This window comes from Simochromis diagramma, unplaced genomic scaffold (assembly GCF_900408965.1).
Source record: "Simochromis diagramma unplaced genomic scaffold, fSimDia1.1 OVJJ01000688.1, whole genome shotgun sequence".
In the NCBI taxonomy this organism is placed as follows: Eukaryota; Metazoa; Chordata; class Actinopteri; order Cichliformes; family Cichlidae; genus Simochromis; species Simochromis diagramma.
Window position 1 is genome coordinate 328,028 of NW_024387262.1, and position 27,800 is coordinate 355,827.

Here is a 27,800-nt window from a genome sequence, read left to right on the forward strand (position 1 = left end):
TTATAATAAAGGTTACATTATAATAAAGTGCACTGTGTCATAAAACATAACATATAAACATTTCTACTAAAATATGCAGCAGAAAGGCAAATATGCATTTTTTTAGTCATAATTACACTCAAACACCGTAGCAAAAGTCAATTTAGTACGTCCTATGTTCTATATATCCTTTTTATTGGATTTATTGGAAAAAGGTTGCTGTCGAAAAGAGCTTTGAAGCACAAAAATACAGGACTTTTTTGTGTAAGGAGGGCAGCAACACACCTTTGATGGGTCTTGTCTGCTGTAAATGCAATAGAAGAAGGAAAGCGGAAGTGACGCGACTCTTACTATTTAGCAGCGTCTTCAGTGTCCGAGAGTTTAAGGAGAGACGAACTGCAGCCGAAGAAATCTCAGAAATTGAAAAGACATCAGTGAAGAGATCAGCAGACTGTTGGATATCCGAGATAAAGTCACACAGGTGTGTAAAACGGCGTCAATGAGCTAACGCGGGAATACGACTCCTGTAGGACCCTGATCAGAGCTCAGTTTGCAGGCTCAGATCTCAAACCAGCAAGGAGCTACGAGCTGTTTATAATAGGAATAACACAAGTTTCTCTCGCTCTCTTTTTAATGAAAACCTTTCAGCCCGAAGTTCAGTGAGACACGGGAGGGGCGTGACTAGTAAAAAGGCGGCTTTACACGTTTAAATCAAAGATACGTACAGAGAAAGTGGGGCAGGTCCAGATAGTCCTGAAATACCTCCTATTATGTCTCCTTATTCTAGCTACTTTTCCTCGACCTTGAAGGAAAGCGTAACGAGGCCGATTAAAGGTGTGAATGAGAATTAATAAGCACTTTAAAAGAGAAGCACAGTTCAGAGAGCTGCAGTGACTCCAGACTGTGCAAGAGATGGACTACAAAACCCGCAGCTGGGTTCTTATAAACGAGGTTAACAGGGGGTTCAATATTCGCCATTTCAGCAATGTTTCTGTTATGTATTCAATAAATTATAATGCTGTATATGTATACACCTATACTTATATTTAATAGTCCTTTATTTATCCAGGTAAAAAATCTCATTTCAAAGAGAGTCCTGGCATCATGGCAGCAAAACTCAAAAAACATGTACCACATAAGCACATAACAATTAAATCAAATACAATATCCTGTACAAACATGTGAAAAATATAGAGTAACAGATCATTAAGAGCAACCAGTCTAGACCAATTAATGGCACTTGCTGGGTTTCCCCTAGACTCTATAAGCAGGGAATTTACCCAATGTGTTGTATAATATGTTATGTGATTAGGTAGAGGATCTTAGGGGGTCTTTTTGTCCCTCTCGAGGGTTACTGCCACAGGGCTTAAATCTGGAACTCTCCACCATTTGACCCTAGAACTGATGAAGCTTCTCGGATGAGAGGTGAAACGTCTTCAAGCAACTTAAAGAAGTCCAGATGCTTTTCTTTCCAAGCTCCTTAGACTATAATATGTAATATAAATTTATGCAATGTCATTTATGTAAATTTGTATAGATTATATTATATCTTATATACCTATTATGATATGCTATCTTATATTACAATGTGAATTTGAAGAGAAATTTATTTTGACAGTAGTCATAATAGCAATAAAAATAATATATTACTAAAAATGACACCACTGATGGTGAAAAAACAACCACATAACAGCAGTAACCTGTTGTGTATCTCTTATGTGTTTGTGGAGATGTGCATGGCTTCAGCCCCAGGTGTCTGACCAAGGTCAGAAACGGATTCCGGATGTCATTAAATTACAGTTTTTGTTACTCTGGGAGGAAGTTATTCTCTGTAATGTGATGTGTCATTACCCAGAGCTCATGAGCGACTAATGTGGAGATGGATGCGTAGGTGAGGGTGGGACCATAAACTGATGGCTTTGCTTTTACGCTCAGCTCTCTCATCACCACAACAGACATCAATGCACTGATGTCTGTTATCGGAGAGTGGGATTATGTCTGGAACCTATCTCAGCTGTCGTAGTGCAGGAAGCTTGGTACACCCTGGACAGGTCGCCAACCTGATGCAGGGCTAACACACAGAGACAGACAACCATTCTTACTCAGATTCTTGCCTATGGGCAACCAGTCACCAATTAACCTAACCCCACTAACTGCATGCCTTTGAAATATGGGAGGAAGCTGGAGTACCCGGAGAGAACCCACATGTACCACATAAGCGATATGGGATATGTTGTCAAAAAGAGTGTGTAATTGGCACGGGTAGATGCCTCAAAGCTTTGAGTAGAGCACCAAAACTTTCTCTATTATGTTACTCTTGACAGAGTCCTCACCATAAGTGTTTACAGTGGACCTGCACATTTTGTTGTTCCTCAGTAATACTGGTATTTGATGAAACATGGCAGAACTTAAATGAACTGTCTTATCAGTTGTGCACACTGACTGAGCTACTAATGTGAAGATGGATCCAAATTAGAATATTGCAGCTGAAAGCTTTTCACTGCTGTTGCAGTACTAGTTAATACAAAAAAACCCTGTAAGATGTATCTCACAAATATTTATAAAAAACAATCTTATCATTCCTCCACTTTATTTATCGTTTTCATATTTTGTCTCAAAACATTTGTCACATTTGTGTTTCCCTGTCATCTCATTAGTAACCTTTTTGTTGTGTCCGTTTGTCCCTCAAGACCTCCCACAACAACATGAAGTGTGAGGAAGAGGAGGGTCTGGATGACCAGCAGGTCTGTAACCAGGAGAGAAATTCCAGTCTGAACAAGCAGAGCCCAGAGCTCCCACAGATTAAAGAGGAACAGGAGGAAGTCTCCACCACTCAGGATGTAGACTCGCTTGTAGTGAAGCAGGAGGCTGAAGGAATCATCGTCTGGACTGGGGAAGAGCGGCTCAGACTACTGGATACAATCTGGAAATGTGAAAAACATGACAAAGGCATGTAATGTTCTTAGTAAAAACAAATATGACTCGTGTAGGATTCCAAACGAGACACCAAATTACTTTTACTTTTAGAGGTAGAGGATGAATTTAAGAGCTAAATGCAAGTATCATTATACCTCTATTATTATACCTTTCCTAAGATAACTCTATACTTTCTATCAGTCAGCTGATAAACTGACTTAAATTCTTAGACTGAAGAGGTGAGACTAGATTTTAATGCAGCATTTTGTCCAAACTGAATACAATTCTTTGCTTACTGAAGCTGAATCATTTTTAAATTCTTTATATTTACCCACAAATGTTGCTAAACGTTTAGAAAGAAACAATCTTGAGAATGTAAATAATGGAACAACCCAAAAATAACATAAAATGGAACTTAATTTATTCCCAGTTAGATGTTTGTGCTCAGTAAACAGAGATGGGCAATAACACGTTACTATAATCCGATTACTTTTTCAAGTAATCAAGTAAGGGATTACTATTGCAAAAAAGGTAATTAGATTACTGTTACTTTACCGTAAGCACGCTGCGTTACTGCGTTACTATAACCGTGATTTATTTATTTATTAATTTTTTTGCAAGAGTGTCTCATGACAATGACGTAAGCGAGTGTGACGTTTGTGGCAACAGCTGTGTGCAGATCAACAATGGATAATATATCGAGTGCAGGAGAGAGTATGAGCATGCAGCGTTTGAAACGTGGAAGTACTGACCTTACTTACTAAAAAGTGACAAAAACATTAGCGTACGCTTTGCACTGCGTGGGAAGAAAACTTCTTTTTACAGCGAAAAAAACCCCATAAACTTCCAAGAAAGCACCCAGTACACTACCACGTAATGGGAAATTCAGAGAAACTCGCGGATTCTTCCACTGACCGCTGCGGCACACCTGCACCACTTGCATTTATTTGAAAGACTCAGTACAAACACAAAAAATATTATATTTTTATGTGCTGGAATGTGCAGAAAATAGGTTTAAATGTTAAAACAATTTTTTTTCCAGTCAGAGAATGTTGAATATAATTTAAATTTTGCTTGATGCATAAAGTTAAAAGATTAAAACTAATAAAACAAGTTTTAAAAAGAGACTTTTCCTTTTGATTACATTTTGTATGCTGGATTATGCAGAAAAAGTAGAATTGGGCTGAAAGATCTATCGCTTTATTACCTATTCAGGTTGTAAATCATGTTTTTAAAAAGTAACTAAGTAATTAATTACTTTTGAAAATAAGTAATCAGTAAAGTAATGGGATTACTTTTTGGGGAAGTAGTCAGTAATTAGTTACTGACTAGTCAAAGGAGCTTGAAAAGAAAAGCGTCTGGACTTCTTTAAGTTGCTTGAAGACGTTTCACCTCTCAAGGTATGGGAGTTGGCTAAACCCACTCTCCGAACCTACCAGGTGCAGATTAAATGTGCACATCTAACGTCACTGCACAAGAAGATTACTTCTGATTGGATCACTTACAAACTTGTCCAGCCTTTCTAAACAAATGACATTGTTCTGATTGGATTGGAGAGCATTCACACTGTGTGCATAAATGCTTAACAGCTCTTTCATGTGGTGAACAAAATATGGGTTTGATCACTGCGTGCTGTAATGTGATCATATGCCTCCATCTTGACAGTGTAAAACTTTAGGTTCTGCAGCTCTTGGAATAAATATAAAATTTTCACCAAGTGCTATTTTATATCTATTTAATCAAATACAAAAATGTATATTTCTAAATATAATCATAGTAGTCCTAACCAACTGGTATAGTAGTGGTGGACAAGCAGAGGACAATGGCCATAGTAATAAAGGTAGATAATACCAAGTGATAGCAACATCAGGATGAAGGAGAACGAGAAGCTTTGAGAAGCTGAAACATTGGTCTCAGTGGTAATGGAAGCACTCTGTGCAGTGACCTTCAAGCTAGGCGAGTGGCTCCCCGGAACAACATCCAAGATCTCTGTCCAGAACAATGCAGTCAAACATTGTTTGAACAGCGTATTTTGGCCATATCATAATTTTATGCATATTTTTAAACTTTGAGCTGTATAAACTTGAGTGCTTATTGGACTTAAGCATATCAGGTGATGTTTATTTGCGTAATGAGTGAAGGCGTGGTCTAAGGATGTCACCACTTTATAGAAATGTGTGCATAATTTTTAGGCAGCTTCTCTTCCTCAGGCAAAATGGGCCAAAAGAGAAATTTAAAAGACTCTTAAAACTCAAAAAATGTGTACGGTCTTTCAGAGGGATGCAGCACTTTTGAAATTGCTCAAATATTGGGGCGTGACCACAGGACCATCAAACATTTTGTTGCAATTAGCAAACGGTATCGGAATAAATGTACCGAGGCAAAAACACACAAATTAACTGCCAAAGATTATTATTATTTTTTTTAGAAGGCACTTTCTTCAAGCAGTGGTACGGGAAAAATCTGCATCTTTCAAGAAGACCATGAATTTTATGCAGGACAATCGCATGCATCGAAGTATTCCACTGAATGGCTAGCCTTAAGGATGAAAAAATAATGACGTGGCCCCCTTCCTCACCGGACCTAAAGCCTATTGAGAGCCTGTGGGCCCTGCTTAAATGGGAGATTTACAGGATGGGAAAACAATACACCTCTCTGAACAGTGTCTGGGATGCTGTGGTTGCTGCTGCACAAGCGGTTGGTCATCAACAGATTAAGACGCTGACAGACTCCATGAATTGTGAAGGGTTATGATAGTTATTGAAAAGAAGGGTGGTTATATTGGTCACTGATTTTTTTTTTTTTTTTTTTTTTGACATGGCAGAAATGTTTATATGTAAATTTTGAGTTGTTTTATTATTTTCATATGTTTAAAGTGAAAATAATCTTTTATCAGATGCGTTTTTTCTATTATGTTTGTCCCTTCAGACTTCCTGCAACAACATGTCTGTAAGCAAGAGGAGGATCTGGATGACCAGCAGGTTTTTAACCAGGGGGGCAACTTGAGTCTTGACCAGGAGGACCCAGAGCTTCCACAGATTAAAGAGGAACCAGAGGAACTCTGCACTAGTCAGGTGCTTGTGCTGAAGGTCGAGACTGATACCTTTATGGTGACTTCTACTTATGAGGAACCTGAACCAAACAGTGACCAGCTTCTTTCTTACAACTCTCCTGAACCAGAAAGTCGAGATGAGGATGAAAGTGAGCATGTAGACTCAGGATCAAATAGAAATGCAAAGCCTGAGAAGAGAGGACATCACAGAAACAGTAACACAGCAGACGGCTGTCCTGTGTCAGAGAGTCAGTGTGAAACTGACACAAGTAAAAAGTCTTTAAAATGTGACACTTGTGGAAAAACCTTTGAATATAAATACAAACTGACAAAACACCAGAGAGTCCACACAGGTGAGAAGCCACATTCTTGTAGCACTTGTGGAAAAATTTTTAGTTACATGTCTGCGTTAAAAACTCACATGAGAAGTCACACAGGTGAGAAGCCATATTCTTGTAGCATATGTGGAAAAATATTTAGTTACCTGTCTGCATTAAAAACTCACATGAGAAGTCACACAGGTGAGAAACCACATTGTTGTAGCACATGCGGGAAAAGGTTCAGTGATCTGATGAACTTGAAATCTCATATAAGAGTCCATACTGGTGAGAAGCCATATTCCTGTAGCACCTGTGGAAAAAGATACAGTGATAGGACAAACTTGAAAACTCACATGAGAATTCACACAGGTGAGAAGCCATATTCCTGTAACCTCTGTGGTAAAAGATACAGTGATAGGACAAACTTGAAAACTCACATGAGAACGCACACAGGTGAAAAGCCATATTTCTGTAGCACCTGTGCGAAAAGATTCACTTATAGGATACAGTTGAGAAGACACATGAAAATCCATGTTGGTTAAAAGCTTCCTTCTTAGATAATGTTTGAAAGCTGTTAGGTGGAACAGTTTAATAGTGGAGCACATGTTCATGAGGAACCAAATCACTTCAAAGCCTGAAGGAAGGGCTCATACCATTTTCAGGTAAATATGGTATATATCTTGTCTAGAATAGTAATTAACTCTACTCTCTGAATTGTGTATTCCAATTGTTAGCCTTTTTTTGTATAAGGAAAACACTGATTTTACAGCCATCCATCCCTTTTATGGCACTTTTCCAGGGCCAAATGTTAGGGCACGCAGTCTAGGCAGAGAATTATAGACATCACTCATCCCGACAACCTGCTTCAGCTCATTTGGGGGACACCAAGGCATTAGGTTCTAGGTTAGCGATAATATATAATTTCTGTAGTGTGGCCCGGGTCTGCCCTTGGGCCCCTTTGTGTTGGAACACCTCACCTAGGAAAAGCTCAGGAGGCATCCTATTCAGATGTCTGAGCCACCTCAATTGGCTGCATGCCACATTATTTTTATTATTTAAGTCGTGTACATAGAACAAGATACAAAGCCTTAAAACGTGTTAAAAACACAACAGCCTTGATAAACATGGAGCAGTTAGGATCTAAAAGCAGGGTTCATCACGTCATCACTTAAAGACCAGATGACAACAAGCCAGATACCCCATGCTCCTATGAGGATAAAGAGCTGGACCTGAACCTGTGGTTCGATTAACACAGTCATTTCTCTTGTACCCTGGCATAGATCTTTCCAGGAGTCAGAATAATGTGTTGCCTCTGTAATTGGAGCACATCTTCCAGTCCCCCCTTCTTAGGCTACCACTCCAGTCAGAGTTGTAGCCTTAGATTGAAAAAGCAGAGAGGTGTGTCAGCCAAGAAAGTGCCACAACATTCAGAGTGTTGAGAAACTCATGGTGAATCTCATCCACCCCAGCAGCCCTGCCACCAAGGAGTTGTTTAACTACCTCAATGACCTCAGCCCCAGTTACGGGCAAGTCATCCCCCTAGTTTCCAGACTCTACTTCATGTACAGAAAGCATGTCAGTGGGATTCAGAAAATCCTTCAGGTTGTCTATTTCTTGTTTCCTCAGTTCAAGTCAGCAGCACCCCACCCATACTGTACACCATATGAGTACAGCACCACTTTGCCCTCCTGAGTCACTTGGTAGTTTGTCAGAATCTCTTTGAGGGAGATCAAAAGTCTTGTTTCATGGATTAACCAGACTCCTGCACCAGAGATTTTGTTTCAGCTTCTTCCAGAGCCACACTCTGCTTGGCCCAGTGGAATCTGTTTCCTTTGGAATCCCACAGGATAACCACAGGAGCTCTTTCAGTTTGACAACTCCCTTCACCTTGGTTATTCACCATCTGTACAGGGATTACCCCATAACAGGCAACTCCCAGCCATAGCTCTGTGCAGGTGCCTCAACAGTGAAGGTGCAGAACATGGTCCACTCAGACTCAATGTGCCCAGGCTTCCTCAGAAAACTGCTACTTGATCCATCTCACCACCAGGTGGTGATCAGTTGGCAGCTCTGTTCCTCTATTCACTCATGTGTCCAAGACCACCAATAAAACATTGACAAAATCTATCCTTGACCTTTGACCTGGGGTGTCCTAGTACCACATGCACTTATGCGAATAACTTATGCTCAGACATGGTGGTTGGCACAAAAGTCCAGTGACAAAACATCACAAAAAAATCACACCCCTCTAATGTTCATGTCTACATGATATTGCACACTAAAGTCTAAAAATAGGAAAATAAATTGTCCAGATGTGTCACTTTCCAGCACCCCACCTACTGACTTTAATAAAGCTGGATATTCTGAACTGTCATTCACCTATAATCAGGACCAGGACCTGTTCCCTGACCCAAAGGTGCAGGGGAAAAGACACACTCGTCCACTGGGAAAACCCTATTGTACAGACAGTGAACTTGGTGGGATATTAGTATACCCATCCCTGCCTGTTGCCTTTCTGTGTATGGGGAATCTAGAGTTTGGAAGAGTCTGGAACGTCTCCAGCGCCTGAGCCATGCATTCAGGTGAACCTTACTATGTCTATATCCAGTCCCTCTCAATCTCATGCACTAGCTCAGATTTATGTCCTACCAGAGAGATGACATTCTATTTGTCAACTTCAGTTTTCCTACCATGAGCCAGGGTTACAACTCCTGGAGCCTCTGCCCTTCACTGCGACCCAAAATGCATTGCACCCGCCCTCTACAGTGCTTTCTGCAGGTGCGGAGTCTGCAAGAGCCCCATGGGTTAAGGCGTGCCCACCAGGTGTTCTCTCTTAAGCCTCCTCCCTAGGCCTGGCATAGGGATAGGCACCAGTATCCATGTCCTGGGCAGGGTGAACTGGTCCCTTGTTTTTCCTTGCTTCAAAGGGGTCACCTAAATCGCTCATCGCTGGCCCCTCACACAGGAACAATTTGCCTGGGAGACCCTACCAGGGTCAAGCCTCTGACATCATAGCCACTGTGATCACTGGGACAAACAAGCCCGGCTAATTTTACATTTGTCTGTATTTACACTTTTGTTATTCTTTTAAGTTGTAGAAGTGACACTAAAAACATATAAAACAGCTTAAAACAGCTGTAGATTGAAGTTCTTAATCGTTTTCACTAAACTAAGCTTTGTTGTACAAAATAAAGCATGAATTTTATTTGGCTTGTTGCTTTTGTTTAATAGCCTAGATTTCTCTGTCATTCAATAAAGAGGTTTTACTACACAGGAGTAGAAGCTGTAAATTGACACACACAAGACAAATAATATCGAGTCATTATCAATTCATATGTTGTGATGTAGGCTTAAATTTCAATATGCACTTAAAAGTTATGTTTATAAAGTTTACATAAAACCTTAAATAAATCTTTTTGAGACCAACTCTTTTTCTGAACTGTGATCTCCAAGACAGGTGTGTCCAAACGTTTTGCAAAGAAGGTCAGATTTGGTGAGGTGAAAATGTGTGGGGGCCCACCATTCAGCCTGACATTCTTTGAACCATTAGTATTAAATGCAAATTACGTATTTAAATGTTTTTTTAATTTGAAAATGGCATAGTTATCATGTCTTCACATAAACACAAATAAATTCAAACAAGTTTTTTTATCCACATACAATAAAGAAAAAGTCTATCTGGGGAAAAAAAAACTTCAGGAAGATTAAACGTATCTGAGTTTGTTTTTAAATATTAAATATTATTCACTATTAAATGCTCCCTGTAAACTGCTGGATTCAAAATGTGAGCACAGGCATATTGTAACAGTGACTGAATCAGTGGATCACTCGCTCTTCTTTTTTTTAAACTGACAATCAAAGAACAAATATATATTATTTGATTTTGAATTGCCTATCAAAAGGAAATAGTACTTGTTTTGATTATTTCAATTTTAGATTTGGATCAAAAAATATGAAATGTAAAAAAGGGCTGCTGGAACAAATTTAATTTTAAAATTCAATTTGTCTGCTTTACGAGACCTGGTTTCATTGTCCATTGAAAAATTAAAGAATTAATGATACACGGATTGAAAAGAGCCTGTGCATATTCAAAATTGGGGTTTTGATCATCAGAAAAAAGAATAGAAGTATGAAATAAATTCGCTGATATTTTAGAATTTATTCACCTCAGAAGGCCAAACCAATAGCCTGCATTAATTTGAAGGGTGATACAGAGATCTCAATTACATTGAAAAAGCCAGGTCTTACTCAAAGACAGTGGTTTTATGTTACAGAGGTGACAGTCGGTTAGTCTTTATCTCTATTTTAAGAATAATTTCTCACACAGTACTCTGTAGTAGTAGTAATAATAATAATAATAATAATAATAATAATAATAATTTATTATTGCACTTTATTTGTGGGCACCTTTACTCAAGGTCCTTACAAAGCATAGAAGACAAACTCATTCTCAGGATCATGTTATCTTCGGACTCTACTGCAGAAGAGTATCAAATAAGTTTTCGCAAAATCCGCAGACAGTTACTGCTTGGTTTCTTTAGGAGTATGAAACTGTGATTTACTGTTTACTTCTGTCAGATCAGTAACACCATCTGAGCCGGTTCTAGACAGGCGAGGGGGCAGAGAGAAATGTGAATATTAACAAAACTTTAAAAAGTAGGCCAAGTTACAAAGAAAAAGGCAATAAATCAAGTCTTGAAAAATAAAACTGAAAAATAGAAATACAGAATAAAAAAAAAAATCTCCATCCAGATCTTTACAACCAACAACATAAAATCTATCTTAATTAAATGGCCTAATTCTCAAATAAATTTGCAAAATAAAGTATGAATAAAATAAGACATTCATTTCATGGAAACTCAAATTAACAGAGTCACATTAAACGCACATCATTGCCTGCCGTAGCGTTCTTCACAGCTGCACTTCACCTTAAAGGTAGGTTGATAAATTGCATTTAGCTTAACCACAATACTTTCACATGTGTTCTTTATATACCTGAGTCCAGCTTCAAGGCGGTGGCAAGAGTCAAAACCTGCGGTCCACCCACTTTAGGCACAGTCCGTGTTGAGCGTTACTTCCGCTACACCAAGTTTAAAACAAAGTCTCGCAACTAAAGGAAAAATTAAAAAAATATTTAAAACAAATACAAAATTAAAACATTAAAATAATTCACTGTCAGTTGTGACGATAGAGATTGGCTGCATAATTTTGCTCTGCTCTGATTTGCATACTAACAGTGCTGGGGTGAGTGGGGCAGCCTGCGCACAGAGCACGGAGGGAAACAACTAACAAGACATGAAACCCATTATCTCATCATTATCTTTATGAGACCCGCGATGTAAAATGAGACAGTGCTTAACTTGAATCATTGGGAGGGCGCTAGTACAAGTTTCCGACTAGCCTGCCGGAAACACAATGAAGAAGAAGAAGAAGAAAAAACGGAAGTGACGCGGTGTTATCGCTGTTCGGCGCAGTAGAATTTACGGAGAGACTTGGTGCAGCAGGCGATGAAATCTAAAACCTTACTAAAGCTCGATGAAGAAATCATCCATGAATGCAGACTATTGGATATCTGAGATAACGGGTTTGTAAAACTGTCATGTTAAAAGATCTACGAAACGTGTATCCTACGTCTTTCCCTGCAGGACTTATGAACGACAACCACTGGTAAAAAAGAACGCTTGAGCACAAAGGCGGGAGTTTTAAAGAAAAGCGAAGATATGTTTTTAGATTTACTCACCGTCTACTATGGCGTTATTTTTGTGCCACTCGTCTGAGCGCACGTAAAAAGAATTTGCCAGCACGAGTGTTGCATTTTGAGGATAAACTTTTTTTGAGCGAAGAAAGGCTAACTTTTAGCGAACAAAATTCACTGCTGCGTGCAAAAACTTATTTCAGTGTTTGCTTTTATCCATTTACACAGCCCCTCACTCAGTATTTGCTTTTGCTCAGATCTCTGCGGACCTGCAGATCTGTAAGGCCAAGGGACTGTACGCACCGCGCTCCCCCAATAACAGGAAGTAGTGTGGAGACAAAGAACGCAACGGAATTGAAAACGTAGAAAAAGAGAAAAAAACATTTGTTTTTACCCAGTTACATAATTTACATTTCGCCATTTGTGTGTGTGCGCGCGCGCGCGTCACACACATGTGTGAAGGGGTTGTATTGTGATGTGGATATGTGGGGTAAACGACTATCTTTGAGCAGAAATGTCTAAACCGGTGAGGTGATTTCAGTAGGCACATGATGGGCTGAGCCAGGGTCTCCCAATGCTTTCACACAAAATCTCTTATGATAATGACCCATAGCCTTTTTTTTTTTTCACACCATGGCTTGTCAATGATCATTGACTCACTTAAGTAGTCCCTAAAGTGGGTCAACGATCCTCTTAATGGATAGCTCCCACTAGGTTTTAAATACCTGGGACTAAGGCTGGGCCATATCATACCATTCACGGTAATACTGGTATAATGTTGGGCAACGTTAAGAAGCTGCAACTGAATTCTGGTTGTGTTTACTGACCTCGAAACGATTTTATGTGGTACACGGCGCTCGAAAATGTGTCAAATGTTTTAGTACAACTTCGCTAAGCTATGAACCCGCACCGCTTGATGGATTGTCGAAGCATTACGGCATCGTAGGCAGGAGCCTTGTGGAGTGATACGTACTGTGCTTCACAATGGGCGATGTATTGAGTTTTAAAATATATCGATATATTTTTATATGAGATGTGACAATATCGTTTATATCAATGTAGTCTATGTTACTTGAGCCGCAAGTTTGGCTCTCTTAGGGCTGGGCGATATGGCCTAAAATCCATATTGCGGTACTCCATCCCCTTCAGGTCCCAAAGTCAAAGGAACACTGAGAGTTAAAAACAGTCTAAATTCTTTCATCTTTAATAAAATGATCAGCGTTGCTGCTTTACCAGGTGTAACAATTAAGTTACACCATGAAAACAGAAGTTATTAAATTTAACGGAGTTACAAGTTAACTGGAAGTTAGCTCGCTAGTTTCCACCTAAACATGACATGACATATTCTGACTGAGAGATTTTTGAAACTAATTAAAACGTACAGCTCTGCTACCACTTCCAACATAAATGAAGACAGAAAACTAAACATTATTATTTAATAAATGCTGATAATTTATTTCTGAGTATTTATTTCTTGTACATCTGTGCTGTATGTTAATAAAAGTGCCTGTGTGAGATTTGGGACGCAGTTTTGACTAAGAACTATCTTTTTGTTCTTACTTTATGGCTTTAAAAAATATCGAGATATATATATCGTATATCGCCATCCAGCTAAAGAATATCGAGATATGAATTTTGGGTCATATCGCCCAGTCTTACTTGAACATAATGTTACCGTATTGTGTCTGTATAACCTCTTTTTGCGTTTTGTGGATATTATACATGGTTATGCTGAGGATATGTCGGCTAATTTCCACTGGAAATGCCTTTTGGTGAAACTGTCAGCAAGGAATTTGCATTTGCACTGTTAAATTTTTATATAACTTTAATGCACATAAAAACAGCTGCTTGTTTGAGTGAAAATACATTGATGTTTTTTTTTTTTTGTTTTTGGGTTTTTTTTGCACTAATAAAGTTGTGAGCAACATGCTCACAGTGTACAGACTTGCTAGAATATATTTGCTCAGATGTGCCTTCACATCTGTCATCATATTAGTAACCTTCTTGTTATGTCCCCTTATCATTTAAGATCCCCTACAGCAATATGAAGTGTGAGGAAGAGGAGAGTCTGAATGACCCGCAGGTCCATAACCAGGAGAGGAACTTTGGTCTGAGCGAGGATGGTCCAGAACCACAGATTAAAGAGGAACAGGAGGAAGTCTGCACCGGTCAGGAAATAGCGAAGGTTATAGTGAAGCAGGAGTCTGAAGAAATCTTCGTCTGGACCGGGAAAGAGCGGTTCAGAGTCCTGGATAACATTTGGAAACGTGAGGAAGACTTGCACTGCACAGGTATATAAAACTTAAAACAGTCTTAATAGGGAAAATATGATTGATGTAGGATCATGTAGTGGATATATAGTGCATTTACCTCTTGGTTGAGCCCAGGCTCATAGTCAGGCTCACCTTAACCCGAGAACGCTTTTTCACTGTTTACAACAGTGTGTGAAATATACTGACTACACTTATACGGTTTTAACAAAATATTGAGCCAGCAGGCACGGCCCCTTCTGCTTATTGTGTTATGACAAAAATTTACATCATTGGGACCCAAGCGGACCTTAAAGTCCAAAACCTACTGAACTTTGAGAACAGGAAGTTTTGCTATTTTCAAAGGGATCGTACTTTTTATTTATTTATTTTTTTGTTCTCTGTTCTCACAAACTCTCCCTCTCCTTTTATCTTGTGCTCTTTCACAAAAACACGTATGGTGCCTTTCTGAACAATTTGGAATTTGGCTTAACTTTCTTAAATTTATGTGTTGATGCATGCACGGTGAATCCAAATCAACTCTTTGGGACTTGCCAAATTTAAATCTGCAACATGCCAACTGTTGAGTGACGTCCCATCTGAGAGATGTGAAATGCAGCATTAGAAATATACAGCCCACACTCACTACAGACTTTTTGCACTCTCCCACAGGTCCGCACACACACGATATTATCAAACTAGAAGAAAATGGACCCCTCAAACACGAAGATTCTGACTCTGTAACAGTGCCGGACGAAGATGGGTTTTCTGTCCACTCCTCTGGGCTGGACTCTGCTGATAGTGATGATGAAACTGACTTGAGTGAAGAAATGTATCCGTACTATGACACGTACGTATACATTTATGAAATATTGTTTGTTTCTGAGTTAGAGAAAATAACTATGCAGCATTAAATATACATCATTATATTATTCTCATGGTGAATTCTTCTAACATTGTGCAACTTCTTTGTGTGAAGTGATGATGATTATGAGGAGGAGGAGGAGGAGGAGGAAGAAGAAACCGAAGCCGCCACTACTCTGGATGGAGGCAGAAGAAGATTAAGGAGTCAGAGGAGTTGGCCTTCAGCAAACAAAGCCAAGCGCTCTAGGTCAGAGCCACTCTCTGGTGATGCAGCTGCCTGGAAAAGTGAAAAGGACCCCGACAACTTGCCACACCCCCTGCCACATTTCCTGCCCACGAGAACGCCAGGTATCCAACTACCTCTTTCAGAGTATCTGACCAATCCATCTCCATCTAAGCTCTTCAAGATGTATTTTAACTGGGCCGCTGTCAAAACACTGTGTGCAAACACAAACAAAAATGCAGCAAAAAATATTGCTGCAGGTAAAAAATTCAAATGGGCTGAGCTCACAGAGGCTGAACTCTATCGCTACATTGGCCTGACACTGTACATGTGGATTCTGAAGCTGCCAAATATCAGGAATTTTTGGCGTGTCAGTTCCATCTTTTATGCGCCGTATCCTAGCAAGGTAATGTCGAGAACCCGGTTCCTCCTCATCACCTGGAACATTCATATGAGTGACCCTGCTGAAGATGAACTCAACGACCGCAAAAAAGGCACCGATGATTATGACTGCCTGCACAGAATACGCCCCCTGTATGACAGTTTGCGGTTAGCTTGCAAAGCAGTGTACCATCCCCAGAAAAACCTCTCTGTGGATGAGCGCATGGTACCGACCAAAGCCAAAACTGCCCTAAAGAAAAACATAAAGCAAAAAAAGAGGTGGATAAAATTTTTTGTGCTGTCTGACAACACGGGGTACATTTTTGACTTCAAGGTTTATACAAGGAAGTCCACTCTGGCAACCGGGAGGGGCCTGTCATTTGATGCAGTGGTGTCTCTCGTCAACAAAAACTGCCTGGGATCTGGATATCACATTTACTGTGATAAGTTTTATACCAGCCCAGCACTGTTCCGCCACCTTCACGACCTGGGGCTCTTAGAAGGGTACATATGGCATGGTGCTCCTGCTTTCTTATTTGCGGAGAAAGAGGACTCCTGCGGTGGTTCTGGCCAGTGCTGTTTAGTTGTGTCCAGAGAGATCCTCGTATTGCACACCAGAACTTGGGTTCTGCGCCTCTCCCAGACGCGCCTTCAATGGTCAGAGGAGCAATGTGGGGGCATTCTCCCTGAGTCCACACAATCTCCTATCCCGCTTCTCCACGTCAAGAGATTGTTGTCAGCACACACTGGACAGGCTTCTCATCCTACATTCGTATCGGTTCTCATCCTTGTTGCTAATGAGACCCAACCACCGTGTGTGTCGTCCGCAAACTTGATGAAGAGGTTGGAGCTATATGATGGAGTGCAGTCATGGGTCAGCAGAGTGAAGAGGAAGGGGGCTCAGGCACACATCCCTGCGGGGCCCACGTGTTTAAAATATGGTGCTGGATGTATTACTGCCGACCCGTACTGCTTTAGGTCTTCCGGTGAGGAAATCCAACAGCCAGTTGCACAGTGAGGTGTTGAGCCCCAGCTGGACCCAGTTTTTGAGTGAGCTGTTGGGGGATTATAGTGTTGAATGCTGAACTGAAATCTATGAACAGCATTCGAACATATGAGTCTTTTTTGTCCAGGTGTGTGAGTGCTGAGTGGAGTGCAGTGGAGATGGCATCATCGGTTTGAGCGGTTTGGCCGATACGCAAACTGGAAGGGATCCAGGGAGGGGGGCAGGACAGTCTTGATGTGTTGCATGACTAGTCGTTCGAAGCACTTCATCAGGATGGTAGTAAGTGCAGCAGGACTTTAATTCCCATTATTCAGGAGGGAATGCTTTTTTTGGACACCGACTGATTGTGTGGCTTTAACGACCTGTGGGGCCTACAGGCCTGGCCATGCTTGCTATTTGCCGATGTCTGTGACGAACATCATGCATACAGTTCCACTGGCCGCCTTCTCTCCGATCCACTGTTCATTCATTCTAGTTTCCTGCAATTATTTCGTAGTTTGAAATATTCCCCCCCCACTCCTGTGTAGGTTATTGTGCCGCGTTTCAGGCACACCGTGCATGCCAGACCAATTGCCCTCCTTTCATTTTACACTTTTTCCTCCGCTCCTCGTACCTGTTTTAACAACGGCCTCATCAACCGTTCTCCATACTCAATCTACATTTTATTTTTTTTCTTCTGGTTCGTCCTCCCCCGCTCTTTCGTTCTTCTTCTTGTTTTGCTGTCCCCTTTTCTGGCAAGAGCTTTTCTCGTGACTTCGCGCCCATTTTCCTGCCTATTTTCACCGTTCAAATTTTAAACTATTCTGCTATTTCTGCTAATGACGGCTATGTCTTTTGGTATTTTTCACTATTATACTTTTTAAAATATTAAGCTTTTTTCCTTTAATTTGAAATGAATAGGAAACTTCTGCAATTCTGCTAAAACTTAACTACTTCTTCATATTTTCACGTAGAACAACCATTCAAACTTTAAAATGTTCTCAAATTATTGGGCTATTCAGGTATAAATCAGCTTTTTCAAATCTTTTACTGTTTTACTTTTATGCCTCTTAAAGTTTTGAGTTGCAAAATTGTGATTTTTCACAAAATACATGCGTTGTTATGGTTGCTATGCACTTGGCTTCCAGTGTGCCACTGAAGGTTTCGCAGTCTTCTCTTCATGTCCGAACAACTTCTTGCTACTTGCTCAAATTTCACTCAACTTCCACAAATTATACAACAAAACGTAGGTATTTTTGCTGGCTTTCTGAAAATGTCACTATCATTGTTGTGGAATTTATAGAATTTTTGCAAATCTCCTCAGACCAACACAAAGTCGCAAAACTCTCCATAGAAAGTCAATGGAGAGTTTGTTCAAAATCACCGCTTGATTTCTGTAATGAGAGGCATATTCGAATCGTCATATCTCCTTAACGAAGCAAAGTTAAGACATGAGGCTTGTCCCCGTATATCTTCAGACACTCCTGACGCTCATAATTAAAGAATTTCTTTCTCACCTATTACCGTTCTGAAATGAGTTGGACTTGTTTGAGGGTAGGAAATTCGTCCTTCGCTCAGATTTCAAACTGTGGAAATGAACCACTTTTTTCTCTCGTCATAACTTTTTGTTGGATTTCCACAGAGACCTGAAAATTTCCATGACTGTTCACCAAAGCCTGCTGTCTCTTACGGTGAAAGAATGATATCGATACTCCAAATAGATTTAGAGTTACAAAGCGTTTTTTGAAGGCAAGTCAAGGCAGTTTTTGCTTTGCTCTACTCAGTTATGGTGCATTACAAGTCAAATATCTTTAATAATTCATATTTTAATGATAAATTGTCAACACTGGAAGATTCCCCCATCTCTTCTGAACAGAACGATGTAAGAATGACCGCTCTAGCCCCTACGGTTAGGAAATTATGGTCATTTGTTTGAGGGGAGTCGTCACTATGAGAAATAGACTGCAAAAATCCTGTGTCTCTCTGTGCTGCGTGCACCTGTTTTGGCGGGAAAAAGTACACAGCCTCTCTTGATTGGTGGATTCAAATTTTGCAGCTCCCAGCCTGCTTGACTGAGCTGGAAACTTACTTCTCTCTCCCTGTGTGTGTGTGTGTGTGTGTGTGTGTGTGTGTGTGTGTGTGTGTGTGTGTGTGTGTGTGTGTGTGTGTGTGACAGACAGAGAGAGAGAGAGAAATCCTTTTAATGGGATGATCTCATTGTAAGATTAAAATTCAATATATTTAGACTGGTTTACTGAATTGGATCTTGTGTGTGTCTCTCTCTGTGCATGTGTGTTTCCTTATGTGTACATATTTGTGATTGTGTGGCTGTTATATTTTTTTTTGCTGATTTTTTTCATTTAACAAGTATATTTGAGGGACCCTCAGCATGTTCAGCATTTTTTCAGCTGTCCATTTTGCTTTTCCAATTTTTCTGTTTAACTTATTACTATTGTGCTAAATCATACTATTTCTGCTATTTTATAAGATTTGTGCTAAATATAGTGTTTCTGCCAAATATAGTATTTCTGATTAATTATAGTTTTTCTACCAAATCATAGTACAGTATTTCTGCTTTTTATAGGATTTGTGCTTAATATAGTATTTCTGCTAAATGTAGTATTTATGCTTAATCATACTATTTCTATATATTTCAGCCAGGCAGCCAATCCTCTGTGAGGACTCAGATATTCAAATGCACATATCAGGGCCTGCACGGCTTCCTAGCCAGCCAATCATATCTGAGGTCTGCCGTTTCCTCTCTCGTCATATCTCAGCGACGGATGTACAGAGAGCAATGAAAATCGCGGTCAAAGTACACCAAAGTCCGCTGATTCACCCAGTACAAGAATTATGCTTCTAGTCCACCTAGTTTTTGAGTTACACGACGTTTTGTAACTCCAGAAAACGGCATTTTTCGCCTCTCACCACGATCTAATTCTGACTGCTCATCACCCTGTTTTTCAAGGCACCCGCTCTCTTTCCCAGTGGCGCAGTTGGTAATGACACTGGTCCGCAAACCAAAGGTCGTGGGTTCGATTCCACCTTGGTCAACATGTTTTTTTTCCCCTACAAATTAATACACTATCACAGACCAGTAATTCATATTCATCATTTATTACAATTCTGCAAACTTTTATGATTTTACCAGCTTTTCTAATATGGACCTCACATTCTTGTTAACACTCCATGGCACAAATACTCTTCCCTTTAGGCTCTGTGTATGTGTGTGTGTGTATCAATAGTTCTCCCATTTTAAAGTATTACTCCTCCATAATTGTATTTCTGTTAAATCAAGGTTCTTTTACTACATCTTAGTACTTCTGCTCAATCATAGTATTTTGCTAAATCATAGTATTTTTGACAAATCATGATTTTTGTGCCAAATCATAACATTTGTGTTATGTTAAAGTATTACTACTAAGTGGAGGAATTTCTGTCATGTTACAGTATATGTCCTGATTACAGTATTTCTGCTAAATCATAGTATTTCTACTATATTATATTTTTCTTTCTAAATATAGCACTTCTGCTATATAATTGTATTTCTGCTATGTTATAATATTTGTGCTAAACCAGAGTATTTGTGCTGAAACATAGTATTTTTTCCAAATTATAGTATTTGTGCTAAAACATACTATTAATTTAAAATTACAATATTCATAGTTCATCACAGTGTCTCTGGTAAAACACAGTATTTCTGCTATGTTGTACTATTTTTCTAAATCATAGTGTTTCAGTAATGTTTAAGTATTTTTGGATAAATATATTCTTTCTGTTATCTTATACTATTTCTCCTAAATTCTTGTATTTTTGAGAAGTTATCATGTTTCTGGTAAGTTACAATATTTCTGCTAAGTTCTGCTATGCTATTGTATTTCTGCCAAGTATTATGTTTCCTCTAAGATATTGCAGTTCTGCTAAGTTATTACATTTTAGCAAAGTTCCTTTACTTCTGCAAAGTTTTTACAATTTCTGCAACTTTTCAGCTTTTTCAGCTAGTTTTTGCATACAGCTTCAGCTTTAAAGCATCCACACTGCATTTTTGCAAGAAATGCAAATTTTTCTAGTGATATAATTACTTTTGCTCTTGAAACATTTGTCACATTTGTTCATTTTTAATTTCTCCCGTCATCACTTGTCTCTTTTCAAGAATTCTCAAAACAGAATGAAGAGTAAGGATGAGGAGGTTCTCGCAGACCAACAGGTCTGTAACCAGGAGAGGAGCTCCAGTCTGAAGCAGGAGGACCCAGAGCCTCCTCAGATTAAGGAGGAACAGGAGGAACTCTGCACCAGTCACGAGTTTGAACACATCATGGTCTGGACCGGGCAGGAGAGGCTCAGACTGCTGGATACCATCTGGAAACCTGAAATACAGATACAAAGCAAAGGTATGTGAAACTATCAGGAAGGCAGGAATGAGTGAAGCATCAGTGATGTCTGCACTGGGAAGAAGGAAAAGGCGCCTTAATATCTGTTATTGTTGCTCAGTTATCTTTTAGGAGCAGTTGACAGTCCCACAAATTGTGGTTTTCTGGAAGCAGAAACGATGTCTCACAATGTCTACAAGGGGTCACTGTAGACCATAGATTTGCTTCATAGCATGTGGCTCGCAAGTTTGCTAATAGTAGGCAGCGTTGGAAAAGTTACTTTTAAAATGTATTACAGAATATATGTATTTTGTAATGTATTCAGAACTCGTTACTCAGTGAGTGTAATGTATTCTGGATACTTTGGATTACTTAATATATTCACATGCTTTTTACAACTACATGAATTGCTGTGTGATTTATTACTACAGGGAGTGCAGAATTATTAGGCAAATGAGTATTTTGTCCACATCATCCTCTTCATGCATGTTGTCTTACTCCAAGCTGTATAGGCTCGAAAGCCTACTACCAATTAAGCATATTAGGTGATGTGCATCTCTGTAATGAGAAGGGGTGTGGTCTAATGACATCAACACCCTATATCAGGTGTGCATAATTATTAGGCAACGTCCTTTCCTTTGGCAAAATGGGTCAAAAGAAGGACTTGACAGGCTCAGAAAAGTCAAAAATAGTGAGATATCTCGCAGAGGGATGCAGCAGTCTCAAAATTGCAAAGCTTCTGAAGCGTGATCATCGAACAATCAACCGTTTCATTCAAAATAGTCAACAGGGTCGCAAGAAGCGTGTGGAAAAACCAAGGCGCAAAATAACTGCCCATGAACTGAGAAAAGTCCAGCGCGCAGCTGCCAAGATGCCACTTGCCACCAGTTTGGCCATATTTCAGAGCTGCAACATCACTGGAGTGCCCAAAGGCACAAGGTGTGCAATACTCAGAGACATGGCCAAGGTAAGAAAGGCTGAAAGACGACCACCACTGAACAAGACACACAAGCTGAAACGTCAAGACTGGGCGAAGAAATATCTCAAGACTGGTTTTTCTAAGGTTTTATGGACTGATGAAATGAGAGTGAGTCTTGATGGCCAGATGATGGACCCGTGGCTGGATTGGTAAAGGGCAGAGAGCTCCAGTCCGACTCAGACGCCAGCAAGGTGGAGGTGGAGTACACAGATATCCCCCTAAAATAGCTAAAACTAAAAACAAACTAAAAACTACTTCCAAAAACATTCAGCTTTGATATTAATGAGTTTTTTGGGTTCATTGAGAACATGGTTGTTGTTCAATAATAAAATTATTCCTCAAAAATACAATTTGCCTAATAATTCTGCACTCCCTGCATTACTGAAGGATACTCCCCATACAGGTACCAACTAGACTTTTAAATCTTAATGTAAAATGAGTATCAGTAGGTTGGACATTAGGTACGGCTACACTTTTTGCTGGGTCTCATATAGAAAACTATTCCGCACGTATATGAAACATGTCCGTGGCTCCGAACCGTAGTAAAGGGAACCCCGGGGTATTCCGTTACTACCCAACACTGTTGGTAAGGCACAAATATGGCAAAACTAACAACAGTTAAACTAAAAAGCAAAACAGTTCTTTAACCTAATTCCTAATACAGCTGGGTGTAATTGTCACAGGACAGTACAGCCGCTGCTAGGAAATTAGTGCTAAATAATTTTACCAACAAAGTATGAAAAGTTTGGAATACTCTATAGATGAGACAAACAAATATTACTAATGTAGGATTCTAATTAGAACTTAAACTTTATTTTCAGGGGTACAGGAATAATATAAACTAAAAGGAACAAGCTGAAGTGTGTTGGTTGAGAAAGTAGAAACAATCTTGTGTCTAGTTAATGTTGAAACCTGAAAATGAGTTCATATTATGATGCTGATTGGCTTTATTTGTTAATGGATATAAAATTTCTACAGATACAAACCCAATTAAACCGAATTGGACATTGTAGAAGAAAAACAACAAAACAAACAAATATACAAAACATTTGCTTATTTTGAAATTGAAGATGGCAACAGAAAAGTCAGGACGGAGCCATGTTACCACTGTTTTCTGTCTTCTTTTAACAACAGTTAGTGACCTGAGGAGAGCAGCTGCTGTTTTGAGTTTCTTCCCATTTTTCTCTGATATAAGATTCTAGCTGTTGAACAGTCCTGGGTCTCCATTTTCATATTTTTCACTTTCATGCAAAATATTTTCAGTGGATGAAAGAAACATTTGCCATGTCTGCAGGCAGGCCAGTTCACCACCTGGACTCTACTACTACAAAGCCATGTTGTTGGAATAGATGCAGTATATGGTTTAATATTGTCTAGCTGATGCAAGGCCTTCCCTGAAAAGCCCGTCGTCTGGATGTGAGCATTGTTGAGTTAGAAACTTGACGCCTAAGCAGCCAGTTTGATAGGAAATTCCATCACAGAAGAAAGTTTTTGACCTGAGCACTAAGAACAAGCAAGTGATCCTCATTAATCCAAAGGATGCCATGTCCATGTTTTCAAAAAAAAAATTCTAATTCTGCTTCAACTGATGACAATTGAGACCAAAAACCTAAAATCCGAGTAGAAAAAAAGTTATATTTTTTACTGTAAAAACCACAAACGTGTTTTAAAAAAAATCATTTTCGAAACTTAAAATGCAAATAGAAATTGTACATTTCTAAAAATTATGCACACGTTTTGCAAATATTATAGTACATGGTACTATGTACCTAAAAATGCACACATAAGACGTAGAACTGACACAAAACAACACAACGACTACACTACACCCTAACTATACCCTCCAAACATGCTAAATGTCACAAATCTCTCACGCATCAAAACTTGCTCTCTCTCTTTCTTTCGCTCGCTCGCTATGACTCGCCGGTGTCACTCCTAAAACTTCCACCTTTTCCCAAACAACAAAATGCCACATGTTGCCACATCATTTTCGATTGGTTAACATGGTACATTTTTTCACTAATGGGGGAGGAAAGGGGTGTTTTGTCTTTTTCTCTCACAAGATAAAAAGGAGTGTTTGCTAGCGCTGTCCTTAAAAAAACACTGTTTTTACAGTTTCTTCCCACTGTAAACACTACTATTTTATTCAGAAAAAAACATTGTGTGTATTTTTTATCATACGTCTGTTTTACGTGGCCTGTCAACACAATTTAAAAACTGGTATAAAGTTTGAAGTCCGCACTTTCGACCCAAGTTGAAATGGAGACTCTGGGTCGTTGCATCTTGTTGCTGTGTTGTCCTAAATTGGTGGTTTGATTTTTGGCGCGTCAGCACGTCCGTCGACCCTCAAGCGTTGACCAAGTTAAGCATGTATTTCTATTGTTGAAAGCTAAATTTGAGACAGAAAGGCCTACAAACAAACAAGACCTGGAAGTCACTGCAGTAAAGGCCTGGTAGAGTATTAAAAAGGAGAAAGCAAGCATCTGTATTAGAAATGAACATGATGGGTTTTTTTTCTCACATTTTTATGCCGTGTTTTCATTCAACCTACTGAATTGAAGCTGAAGGTCTGCACTTAAACTGCATCTGAGGGGTTTTATTTAAAATTCATTGTAGTAATGTACAAAATTAATATGTAAGAAAATGCAGCAAGATCTTTTGATTTGTATGTAGCTCCCCAAACTTCAATTTATTCCGGTGTATCTAAGTGTCAGTATCACTAGCATAACTGTTTGAATTACACTGGCGTACGTGGGCGACATGCTCATAGAGAATTTCTAATAGTTGATTAGATGTTTTGTTTTGTTTTTTTAATGTTCGAGTTTCTGGTTTTTTTTTTTCATTTTATGTTTTTGTTTTTGTCTCTTGAGACTTTTCAGATCAAAAGATCTGTAAGGAGGAAGAGGTTCCTGCAGACCAACAGGTCTCTAACCATGAAAGGATCTCCAGTCTGGATCAGGAGGATCGAAAGCCTCCAGAATTTAAAGAGGAGCAGGAGGAACCCTGCACCAGTCAGGAGGGAGAGCGGCTTCTTCTAAAGGAAGAGACTAATAAATGTATGGTGACTTCTACTCATGAGGAACCTGAACCAAGCAGTGACTTTCTTTCTAACAACTGTCCTCAGCCAGAGTGGAGCCAAGGCCAGGAAGAAAGTGAGCATGTGCACTCAGGATCAATTACAAATGCAAATACAAAGAGGAGAAATCAGAGAAAGCAAAGTGGAGTAGAGAGCCAGCTCATGTCATATAGTCAGTGTAAGCCTGACACAAGTAGAAAGTCTGTAAAATGTGAGATTTGTGGAAAAACCTTTCAGTATAAATACAGACTGCTTAACCATCTAAGAGTCCATACAGGTGAGAAACCTTATTCTTGTAGCACCTGTGGGAAACGATTCATTCAGATGAACGGCTTAAAAACTCACATTAGAACCCACACAGGTGAGAAGCCATATTCTTGTAGCGCCTGTGGGAAAAGCTTTAGTGGCGCGTCAGCATTCAGAGTTCACATGAGAATCCACACAGGTGAGAAGCCACACTTGTGTAAAATATGTGGTAAAACATTCAGTCAGGGGGCACACTTGAAAAGGCACATGAGAATCCACACAGGTGAGAAGCCACATTCTTGTAACACCTGTGGAAAAAAATTCAGTGATATGGACAGCTTGAAAACTCATATGAGAAACCACACAGGTGAGAAGCCATATTCTTGTAGCAGCTGTGGAAAAAGATTCAGTGACATTGTGTGCTTCAAAACTCACATGAGAATCCACACAGGTGAGAAACCTTATTGCTGTAGCACATGTGGGAAAGGATTCCGTCAGCTGAGCCACTTAAAAACACACATGAGAATCCACAAAGGTGAGAATCCATATTCTTGTAGTCTGTGTGGAAAAAAATTCAGTTGCATTCTGTTCTTCAAAACTCACATGAGAAGTCATACAGGTGAGAAACCTTATCGGTGTAGCACATGTGAGAAAGGATTCCGTCAGCTGATCCACTTAAAAACACACATGAGAATCCACACAGGTGAGAAGCCATATTCTTGTAGCGCCTGTGGGAAAAGCTTTAGTGACGCGTCAGCATTCAGAGTTCACATGAGAATTCACACAGGTGAGAAACCATATTCTTGTAGCGCCTGTGGGAAAAGCTTTAGTGACGCGTCAGCATTCAGAGTTCACATGAGAATTCACACAGGTGAGAAGCCAAACTTGTGTAACATATGTGGTAAAATATTGAGTCAGACAACAAACTTGAAAAAGCACATGAGAATTCACAGTACATGAAAGTGTCAAAGGTGGAGGAAAGAGTTCAAATGGGGCAATGTTCAAAGCGGAGCTTCACTACAATATATGAGGGAAAAGATTACCTCATATTTAGTTCAATTTGGTATTTTATGTCCGTAACAGTAACAACTGTTTGTTACACTAATTGGTTTGTTACTATGATGAATGTTTTTCTGTACAGATAACTGTACAGATAACATGTATATATTAATTGTAGATGTTAATTTTTTTTTTTACCTAATCAACTTTGTTATAAAAAACATTTATTATTTTTTTTATTGCAAACATTTAATTCATCAGTCATTCTGGTTTTCCTACAAAAGATTTGAAATCATTCAAGTAATACCTAAGACCAAAAATCTTGAGTCATTATGGACTGGAAGTCACTTCATGTTGTGATGTTGATTTAGTTAGTTGTGCTTTTTATTTATGTATATTCTTTAGTATTCATTCCACCTCATTTAATTTCTGTATTTAATGTATATAAGTTTAGATTAGTTATTTATAGTTGGTTTACACAGCTTTGTGTATGTATGTGTGTGCATATGTAATGTATATATAGACGTGTGTGTGTGTGCGTGTGTGTGCGTGCGTGTGTGTGCGTGCGTGTGTGTGTGCGTGTGTGTGTGTGCGTGTGTGTGTGTGTGTAAGAGAGAGATTTACATTGCTGTGCTTGAGAGCCACCATCTACTGGAACCAAATTTCTTTCTGATTTTTATAGTTTAAAAAGAAATGTCAAAAATGATTATAACCAGTTCTTTGCAGCAAACAACATAACAATGTTCTCCTTTATTTAGCTTTTTTCCACAATTTGTTTCTTGGTGTCTGACTATGTTTTATATAAATTGAGAAACTATTTATTTAAACTCAGATTTTTACAATGGACTTTTTCACCCAGTGTGCTTGAATTTGGGTCTGTTATACTTAAGCCCAGTACCCTGTTCAAATTCTTGGGCAGTCTACAAAGCATTGTAGTTTCATTTGTATTGTGAGAGATGTTAGATTGGGGGGGTATTTTATATTCTCGTTTTCACATATTATAGAAATAGAAATAAAAGTAAATTGAAGAGACTGTTCTCTGATGCAAATGTATGTTGACATATGTGACTTCATCCCTCAACTACTGACGCTCACCATGTTGTGTAATGGATGTGAAAACTTTGCCTGTGTTGTTACCACTGGCAAGATGTGCAAAATAATTCAGCAAATTAAAGCATCAGCTTGTTCCATCACCCAGCTTGTTCAGTGAAGTCCAATGCTAACTGGAAATAGAGATAATTCGCCTTCAAAAGTAAATTTTAAGAATATGGAAACCATATAAAATTCCTCAAATACTGAACACAAATCATATTTCTGACACACAGTCTATGGGTGTAGCCTCCAGAGTCACACAACGGTTTTGAATGATCCTGTTATTTAAGCAGAAGACTATCCCACTATAAATGCAGGTTTTCTGTCCTACAGAGGCTCTGAAATCATGACTCTCCTCCAGAGTCCAGACCAGA

The 27,800-nt window shown here is 39.2% G+C and overlaps 1 protein-coding gene and 2 long non-coding RNA genes across 16 annotated transcripts; 1 reads left to right on the forward strand and 2 right to left on the reverse strand.

Moving 5' to 3' along the window:
• Positions 1-301: 301 nt before the first annotated feature.
• On the forward strand, positions 302-26,808 carry LOC120715343 (zinc finger protein OZF-like). Of its 14 annotated transcripts, none has more exons than XM_040002275.1 (5): positions 302-460; positions 2,670-2,928; positions 5,824-6,459; positions 25,358-25,450; positions 26,039-26,808. In XM_040002275.1, the coding sequence occupies exons 2-5, from the start codon at positions 2,685-2,687 to the stop codon at positions 26,293-26,295; spliced, it is 1,230 nt and encodes a 409-aa protein (XP_039858209.1). In that variant the 5' UTR covers positions 302-460; positions 2,670-2,684; the 3' UTR covers positions 26,296-26,808. The 14 variants fall into 14 exon arrangements, with proteins under 14 accessions (XP_039858209.1, XP_039858213.1, XP_039858203.1 ...); XM_040002279.1 differs by having other exon boundaries at positions 26,123-26,808; XM_040002269.1 differs by having other exon boundaries at positions 303-460; positions 25,358-26,122; positions 26,207-26,808.
• LOC120715354 lies at positions 2,553-12,181 on the reverse strand. Its single transcript, XR_005691608.1, has 3 exons — positions 11,263-12,181; positions 6,453-6,577; positions 2,553-2,902 (listed from the first exon to the last, which is right to left on the reverse strand). It is a non-coding gene; the product is annotated as an uncharacterized LOC120715354 (long non-coding RNA).
• Positions 18,239-26,915, reverse strand: LOC120715355. The gene is made up of 2 exons (XR_005691609.1): positions 26,860-26,915; positions 18,239-18,940 (listed from the first exon to the last, which is right to left on the reverse strand). It is a non-coding gene; the product is annotated as an uncharacterized LOC120715355 (long non-coding RNA).
• Between the last annotated feature and the right edge of the window lie 885 nt (positions 26,916-27,800).

Coding starts and splice junctions, on each gene's coding strand:
- LOC120715343 (XM_040002267.1), top strand. CDS start 2,685: ATGAAGTGTGAGGAAGAGGAGGGTCTGGATGACCAGCAGGTCTGTAAC. Junction 2,929..5,823: donor ATGTGAAAAACATGACAAAG/GCATGTAATGTT, acceptor TTGTCCCTTCAG/ACTTCCTGCAACAACATGTC. Junction 6,460..25,357: donor ATTAAAAACTCACATGAGAA/GTCACACAGGTG, acceptor ACCATCTAAGAG/TCCATACAGGTGAGAAACCT.